Genomic DNA, 9,771 nt, shown 5'->3' on the forward strand with positions numbered 1-9,771 from the left:
TAAAGTGAAGTTTTTAGAGGTCAAATTAAGGGTTTTATTCCTTTAAACTGATATAACCAATATTTTTCTCATAAATTTTCTAATTCTGACATAAATAAAAAAACTGAAATGATAATATTTTCATCAATAATATATATATATATATATATATATATTCTAGTTGTTTAAAAACCACAATAGATCATCAAACTTCTATATAATATCAAAATTAAAACATGTTGAAGACAGTATTTTCTTCATAGTATAGAAACCACCGTTTTCATGAGCTTTTAAATATCTCCTTAATTATCTAACTCTCTTCCTACATTAAAAAAAACCAAGTAATCATTGTACATTTCAAGAGCACATAATTTTTTTAATGGAAATTCATATATTATATAACATATACATATAAATTACAGTATAAATGTAATTTTTAATTTTTTTAAAAAAAAAAAGAAAAAAATATCAAATTATTAATAAATAATAAATAATTATCCAACAGGTAAACATGTCATTGATTAACTTTCCTTTAACATAAAAAATTATAAAAATAAAATTTAAAATCTTCATGATTTTATCAAGATATGCTTACAAATACTAAAAATTACTCTTAAAAAACTTAATCTCAGGTAATGATGGCTTATACTTCTATCTTCTTACGCTAATTACCAATTATTACAAATGATCGCATATATAATCTTTATCTTTATTTATAAAAAGGCTTCTCCTCCACTCCCTTAAGATTCCAGTCACCCCAATATCATGCTCTTCCCATGGACTCGTCATCCTCATCTCCCTGTCGTCTTCCTCCTCCTCCTCCTCCCCAGCCTCTCCCTGCCTTGCATGGCGGCCCGTAAAACCCCTGAATTTACGACAATGCCCCTAACTAAAACAACATTCAATAACTTCTATTACTACAACGAATGGCACAACGTCTACAAGTTCCTTAATTTGGGAAGAGGCAGCCACGTCAGTGGCATCTCAGAGCTCAAAAGATACCTCCATCGTTTTGGTTACCTCTCATCACTTCAATACAACTTATCGAACAAGGACGTTTTCGACGCTGAATTCGAGTCAGCTCTAATCCATTATCAGACACAACTTGGTCTTCCCATCAGTGGTAAGCTCGATTTCAACACACTTTCTCAGTTCCTCGTACCCAGATGCGGTTTCCCAGACGGCGACGTTTTACATGCAAAATCAATCAACAAGTACGTGTATTTTCAAGGCAAACCTCGGTGGGTTCGAAACATACCCATGAAACTTACCTACGCTTTCTCGCCGGCGAATGTTATTATTACCTACTTGACACAATCGGAGATCAAACGCGTTTTTAAACGCGCCTTCTCCAAGTGGGCATCGGTGATCCCAGTGAGCTTCGTGGAAACCGACGAATATAGCTACGCCGACATCAAGATAGGATTCTACAGCGGCGATCACGGAGATGGAGAGCCGTTCGATGGAGTTCTGGGAGTGCTGGCCCACTCATTTTCCCCCGAGAGCGGGAGGTTACATCTCGACGCTGCGGAGACGTGGGCGGTTGATTTCACGGAGGAGAAATCCCCGGTGGCCGTTGATCTGGAATCGGTGGCTGTGCATGAGATCGGGCATTTACTAGGTTTGTCTCACAGTACGATCAAAGAGGCCGTGATGTTCCCAACATTGAAACCCAGAAATAAGAAAGTGGATTTGGCGGTTGATGACATCAAAGGCGTGCAATCTCTCTATGGATCAAACCCTAACTTCACATTTACTGCTTTATTACTGTCCGATACTTCTGAAAATGGAGCTGTTCGTAGCAGGGCCGGGTGGATCCGATGGGTTTCGGACTTCCTGGTTTTCCTAGTTTTATTTCGGCATGTAAATAACGTGTAAAATTTCCAGGTGTTTTTGTTTTTAACAAAAAGCAAGTTTTTGAGGTATGTAATTATAGTTGCCTTATAATATACGAATTTCAGGTTAGACTACTGACGCGTTGTTTGAATAAATATTTTTCAAATAAAAAATATTCATAGCAATAGAAATAGATCTGTTACTGTCATAATATAAAGTTATGTAATTATGTTATTTAATTAATTAAATATTTTTTATTAATTAAAAAAAATTCCCTCATAAACTCAACATGGTTTAAAAAAAGATATATTTTATATTTCATTCTTGTATAATATTACATTTTATTCTTATCTTAATAAGAATTTGAAGAAAAACTGATGTTAAAATAGAGATCATAAGAATGGTGAACACAAGTTTTAAATTCTTAAAAATATTCTAATAATTAGATCACAAACTTTGAACATTTATAAATTGGTGTTATAAGGATTGTAGTTGTCGTTTTGTGTGTCTGGTGTTTATTGCTTGTATTGGAAAAAAAAAGTTATATTTGTTGGAAAAAAGAAAATTATAGGAAGATAACCTTTTTGTTGCTTACTTTCAAATGCTAAGTATAATGGGGTATTTATAGGTACAAAACGTAAATCAAGAGATATATCTAAATTATTCTTAATTAATGGAGCATATACAAAATATATTTTTAAATAATTACTAGACTCCATAAAACTACTCAATTGCTTAGGAATTCTAATGAATATAAGAATGACAAGAGTCGCACAGTAATTTCAGTAACTTACATAGATCCTAAGTGTCACATAATAACTTCAAATTATTATATCTAACATTCCCCGTTAACTTGAAATCTCTTTCAACCAAGGCTTGTTCTTAATCTTCTAAAATATTCAAGTTTTAATAGCTTTGTAAAAATATCATTTTGAAGCATCACATACTTGAGCTCCACTTCTATATTGAAAATGCATTATCTAATAAAATAATATTTTGTACTTATGAGCTTATAGTAGTAATGAAACACTGGATTCTTTATAAGTGTTTGTGTAAATTTATTATCAATGTAGATTTTTAGAGGTTTTCACTACATGAGATAGCACAATCACACATAAAAAAATAGGAAACCATTAATGCTTTTTCTATCATTCATATCTCTTATAAAATCACAATTACAAAATCCCACAATTTGAAATTACTAAAAAAAGAATTAAATAGTTTAAGATCAAGTATACTTTTTAAGTAGCGAAGAATTCTTTTGACAGCTTTCATGTGGGTGGAAGTAGAAGTTTCAATGAAATGACTCGCTACTCTAATTATATAAAAGATATCAAGACTTTGGAAAGAATGGGAATTTCCTTTTCTCCATCCTTAAGTTTTGATAACTTCTTTCACTTTAGTAGGTGTATTCATGGGCTTATAATCCTATTTTGAACTCTTTCAAAACTTTCTTTGCATAGCCCTCTTGAGAAACGAATATGCCTTCCTCTATTTGCTTTAACTCTATATCTAAATAGTACATGTGCCTTACGTCGGTCATCTCAAGCTCAAGTGACTTCTTCAATTCTTTAAACAAGCTTGAATTGTTGTCAGTGAAAATAATATAATCCACATAAGATAAATAAGCAAAAAATCTTCATTAACATAAATTTTGTCATGAAGAGCATATTTATTAACAAACTTGTTTTCTTGAAAGTATTTTTTAATGTGGTTATTCCATATTATTGTAGCTTCTTTCAGTCCATATAAGGATTTCTTCAATCTCAAGACTTTATCTTCATGTTTATTGTGCAAAAAACTTAATGGTTTCTCAATTATACTTTTTCTTCAATGTAACCATTTATGAATGTCAACCTTATATCTGGATGATAAATTTTCTACTTCATTTGAGTCACTAAGAAAATGAGTAAACCAATAGTCTCTATTCAAGCAACTGGTACAAATACTTCTCCATAGTCAACTTTATGCTTTTGTTTGTAGTCTTTGACAATAATTGTTATTTTTTCTCCACATCTCTATTAGCCTTTTTCTTGGCCTTATATACCCATTTAACTCTAATTACTTCATAACCTTTAGGAAGAGTTGTTGTAGTCAACTTTATGCTTTTGTTTGTAGTCTTTGACAATAATTGTTATTTTTTCTCCACATCTCTATTAGCCTTTTTCTTGGCCTTATATACCCATTTAACTCTAATTACTTCATAACCTTTAGGAAGAGTTGTTGATTTTCAAGTATTATTATTCTTAATTGACTTAATCTCCTCATCCATTACTTGTCTCTACCTTTTATCTAGCATGGCTTCATCAAAATTTGATTACTTATTAGGTAAAATTTATGCAATATCTAATGAAATTATTATTAGAAGTAGATGACAAAGTGGAAAAGAAGGTGTAGTTATGTCTTGTATAGACATTATGGTCTCTTATCCTTCTTCTCCAAAATATGGAAGAAAATCATGTTTTCTCTTTTGAGGCTTCCTAATTCTATATGGCTTCTTTATCAAGTTGAACATCTCTACTTACCACCACTTTACCATTACTTAGATTGTATAATTTGTAGCCTTTGGAATATGGATCATATGTTATAAGGATATGTTTAACACTTTAATCATCCAATTTGGATATTTCTTGGTGAGGAACTTGAGCATATATAATGTTTATAAAAACTCCTAAATGACTTACAATTGGCTTTCTTCATCTCTAGGGTTCTTTAAGAGTTTGATATTTGGCATTTGATATTTGAGAATGATTATAAAAATAAGCTACACAAGAAAAAGCTTGTACCCATTAGGCATATTTTTTGCCCAATATGCATCTCGTCATGTGAAAGATCTTTTTATTTTTTCTCTTAGCTACTTCATTTTGTTGCAATGATTCATAAACCATTAAATGACGATAAATGCCATGATTTTTCACCAAATTCATTAAATTCTTTTAAAGTGAATCTGACTCCCTAATCAAATCTTAAAGTTTGAGCTTACAACCACTCTCCTTTTCTACAAGTATCTTGAGTTTCTTAAAAGCATAAAAAACTTTCAATTTTTGCTTAAGAAAATAAACCCAAATCTTTCTATTAAAATCATCAATGAAGAGTAGGAAATATTTACACTTATCAAATGAAGGTAGATTGGTTGGCCCACACGTATTGGACGCACAAGTTTAAAAGATTTGGTTGCTCTTAATGTGGCTTCTTTAGGAAATATCTTCCTAGAATATTTGCTAAGAAGACATGTTTCACACATTTTATTGGATGTTGATAAAGGATCTTTCCACCACCTTTTTTTTTCTTATAGCATTAAGTGCTACAAAGTTCAAATGACCAAACCTCATGTGTCGATATCATGTTTCATCATGCAAATTAGCTTTTAAACACTTTGCTTCAATTATTTCAATATTTAATTTAGCTATCTGATTTCTAAGATAGCCACCTTAAAAATCAAGCTACCATTTTGATAAGTCAAAGACACTTACTTTTCATGAGAATTTCATATCCCTTTTTAAGAAGTCAACCTAAACTTAAAAAAATTATTTTTTTATTTAGGCACATAATAAATATCGAGAATCAACTTATAGTTACCATCTTTGGAAAATATGAGAATTGTACTTTTTCCTTAGTTTTGGATTTTCAATGAGTCTCCAAAGGAAGCATTTCTTTTTTACCTTTTCATTAGGCTCCATAAATTTGTCTTTATATCCATAAATGTGATTGCTTGCTCCATTATCAAAGTGCCAAAAAATATTAACCTCTTTACATTCTTCCTCCATTGCTAATAACAAAGCTAACTCTTCTATCTTAATTGTCATCAACAAGATTATGCTACTTATTTAATTTTTTTCGCTATTTATTATGTATAAAAATGTTTAAGTGCTAGTGAGGTCAATTTCTGCTAATCAAGTTCTCACTGAAGGTAATGATGATATACACAAGTGAAAATGGTTTGAAGTGTTTGTGATTAATTCTAAGTATGAATATGTAATGTGAGGAATAATGTAATATCGAGTAATGATAAACAATAAGTTAAAGTAAATAGGAGATAAAACAGAGTGCAAAATTTTTTTATTTTTACTACTTTCTCTGAAATATTCACAAATTACTCTTATTTCTCTAAATACTACATTCAATTAATTAAGGTGGAAAAAATTCACTTATTTCTCATGTTCTCTTGAATATTACAACTTGTCTATCAAGATATCAAATCCACCTAGTACTCATATTTCATTGAATATTATAATTTGTATATCAAGGTGTCATACTCACCTTTTGTTTGTATTTCCTAACACAAAGCTTTCCAAAGGTTTCCACAAACCTTTTTTACAATGCCTCAAAAGAATAAAGATGAAGAAATAATAGCTTTCTCTCTCAAAGAGTAGATTTATAAAGTACAAGCTCTCTTAAGGATTCAACAAAGGCTCAAGAGAATGAATTAAATTTATCTTTTAAATTTATATTTTTGTTCAAAGTTCATTTCCTTTGAAATCTGTTGGAGGTTATATTTATAGTTAAGAAGGTCAAAAAACTCATTAGAGATAATTGGAATTCGGTTTAACCTCCAAAAAGATGATGTAGAATTTTATCCAAAATGTGCAACAAAATTTGTGTAATTATGTTCTTAATATTGATAATGTAACTTTAAAATGGTAGTTAATTTTGCAAAGTTGTCTTGACTAAATATTAATTTCTTTTTTTACAATACACATTGTTTCCACTGACCCTTATGAAATATATTAATTAATGACACCTTTAATATTCAAAATAATATTTTAACATAAAAACTGGTGGCATTCATATTGGGATAAAACTAACGCATATTCAATCATGCGTAATGCTAAAAGCATACTTTTTTATATGTTTTGAGTTATGTTCTCTTAAATTACTTTTCAAGTTATATTAGCCTCTTTAGGCAATATCTTTTAAGCATATAAAGGTGATTATTGGAATCTCATATGTTGGCACATAGATATATATATATATATATGTATTCTTATGAAATTTTTTATTTTTAAAATTTTTCCAACTTATAAATCTCTTCTCAAAAATATTTTTGAGAATCATGTTTCACAGTGATAATCCCTTAAAAAATTATGAAGTTAACTTTAAAAACCAATTGTATTTTAAAGAGATTTAAAAAAAATAAAGAGAATTTTCTTGAGCCTTAAAGTACAAGCTCTTTAATTAATAAAAGATAAATAAATCTAAAATAATTATACTCTTGGTATTCATTTATTGTCTTCTTGTTAATGTCATTGTAATCTTTCTCGATTTATTCCTCTTACTTGAATGAAGTTTTTCATGCTAACTCACACACTTAAAGACATTGTTAGTATGAAAATAGATTATGTGAAAATAAACTTATGTTTAATTCACTTGTAAAATCCATAGGAATGAAGTACTTAAATGTGCATAAGTCAAATATAGATGTTAGAGGCTTTTTACATATCACACTTATTACAAAAAGCAATGTACCTGTAATCTTTGATTTAATTTGTGAAAATTATATTAAATCTAACTTTGGTAGAAATTTTCTAAAATAAAATTAGTGTAAATAATGGCATGATTTTATGAAAATTGTAATATTTGTTATATTTAAATTTAGTAAATATAGTTTGACTTTAAGACTATATAATTTTCAATGTAGTATAAAATAGAGCACACATTCAATTACACTTAATATTAAAAGTACTGCTTTTTGTGTATTCTAATAAGTATTTTGTTGAACCTTTTACGTATATTAGTCATTTAAAGTAATATTCTACATGTTCAAGAAAGTGATTCTTAAAGTCTTATCTATTTATGCATTAAATACAATTTTCTTAAAAACTTCTTTTTTGTAATTCCTTTCACATAATATTTTAACTTTAAAACATAAATAAGATAAATTTAAAACTAAATTTCTCTCTGAAAAATAATTTTTACGGAAAATACCTTTTTCAAAGGAATTCTCTTTTTGAGCCGTTAACCATAAGTTAGTTAATTTATAAAGAAGATAAACAGATCTTGTAGGATTATGCTTCGTGTTTGATTTACTTCTTTTCTTGTTGATGTCCTTGTGGTCATTCATTATATGTTACACTTTCTTTTGTTATACCATGATTGTTAGCTTAAAAAAATTAGCATTGTCACCATGAAAATAAGTTAATTAAGTTTATGTGATACATTAAAATCAATAAACATAATCCATTTTATTCAACAACATGTGCATATGAAAACTAAAAGTTAAAATACAAGGTGGTAATTTATCTATGTTATATTATCCAATGTGAATAAATAGAATATAGATTTCTTAAAAGCATTCCATATAGATGTTGCTTTGAAACATATCACACTTGTAATATTCAAACTCCGAAACATATTTTTTATGATTAGTTTTCATATGAAAACTAGAAGTTAACATGCGTGAGGTAATTCTCATTTTCCGTAAATGGTCAATATCCATAGTAATAGTCCTTCATTTTTCCAAATATATTTTACAATCTCATTTATCCTTATGAATTTGTGCATAATTAAAATTGAAGTAGCAGAATTGAATTGTAAATATCATAGTAATTTGACCAAGTTTAACAGCACCGCCCATTTTCTTTGAAACCTCGCCATAGTGATTAATTAGCTACTCCAATTATAATGTCCTTACCTTAATGACCACAAAAGATTTCAATATGCAATCACAATATAACATATGAACATAAAATAATCCTATAAAAACAAGATCTTTAACCTTTAGATCCTAACTTGCAAGTTTCCATTGTCAACATAAAGTTCCAAACCGCATGACTCTAATAAGCAATGAGCATTAAAAAAGAGTTCAAGTTAATATATCAAAATGTTATATAAAATATCATATTCCAATAAGTCAAATAAAAAAAAAGAATCATAAAAGGGTGTAGGGTAGGGGTTCTTTGAACTAAAAACCATAAAGAGGAATTTTGTTTCATGCTTGAGGATGACATCAAAAAGGAAGGTTCATAAAAGGGTTCAGAGGTTCATAAAAGGGTTGTTTCGTATACATGATGCTAAAGAGGAAAAAAGGAGAAATAAGAAGAAATAGAGTGCTAAGGTTGAAACCAAGAAGGAACAAAGCCGAGTGAAGAAATGGTAAGAAGGGAAATTTAAAAAAAAAAATAGGTTTTTCACTATTAGTGAAAGAACTGGTTCTAAGAAACAAAGGTCAATAATGGAGTCCCTAAAATGAAGATTCTGAGGATACATGCCAGCAAGAGACCTAGCTTGAAAGAAATTATTTATAGGAGAATTTCAAGGTTCTTGTAGGTTCTCAAAGAACCTTTTACCCATGAAAATGAAGGAAAATAAATAGAAGAGAAGGGATTTTCTCAATTTGAAGATGGAGGTTCTCGAGAGCAAGAAAAAACAAGAGAAATTAGACTAGAGCAAAGAGAGAGGAAGGAAGAAAAAGATAAAAAAAGATAGAGACTTGAGAGGGGACTGAAGTGAGCCAATATAAGGATTTCCACTCAAGATCCCATAGGTAAATTTCTAAAGTCGTAAGATTATTTATAAGAAAGGAAAGAATTATCTCAATGTATGGAGTTTAAACTGCTAACAGTACATATGAAATGGACCTTGAATATGTTGTTTGTATGATTTTCATAGTAAGTTTACAATACTTCATAGGTTTTAGTAAAATTGTATTTCCTCTATGGACTCTAAAAATGGTAGTTTAATTTCCTGGACAGATTTATTAAAGTTACCATATATTTCTTATACATAAACATGAGTTTTATCATTTGTGATCAAACTGTTGAAACTTAGAAGCCTCAGAATGAGTATGTTCTCACATTTGAGCATGTTTTGAGAAGTTGGATCATATGGTTAGATCATAGAGTTTTCAGAAGTTGGATCGTCTGAATATGCATCTTTGGTGTATAAATGCATTGTCACCTCATAGCATGAATTGTTGGTTTTTGGGGGGTTCAAGATTAGGTACTTTATTTTAACAAA

At 29.4% G+C, this 9,771-nt stretch overlaps 1 protein-coding gene across 1 annotated transcript; it reads left to right on the top strand.

Annotated features, from left to right (window-relative positions):
- Positions 1-662: 662 nt before the first annotated feature.
- LOC148265777 (metalloendoproteinase 4-MMP-like) lies at positions 663-2,006 on the top strand. The gene has a single exon (XM_088219726.1). It carries the CDS (start codon positions 745-747, stop codon positions 1,855-1,857), a length of 1,113 nt encoding a protein of 370 aa, XP_088075852.1. The 5' UTR covers positions 663-744; the 3' UTR covers positions 1,858-2,006.
- The last annotated feature ends 7,765 nt before the right edge of the window (positions 2,007-9,771 follow it).

This window comes from Carica papaya, chromosome 5, assembly GCF_054855325.1.
Source record: "Carica papaya isolate Zhongbai chromosome 5, ASM5485532v1, whole genome shotgun sequence".
Lineage (NCBI taxonomy): Eukaryota > Viridiplantae > Streptophyta > Magnoliopsida > Brassicales > Caricaceae > Carica > Carica papaya.

Bases quoted from the DNA above. Each gene is read 5' to 3' on its own strand.
- LOC148265777 (XM_088219726.1), top strand. From the start codon at position 745: ATGCTCTTCCCATGGACTCGTCATCCTCATCTCCCTGTCGTCTTCCTC.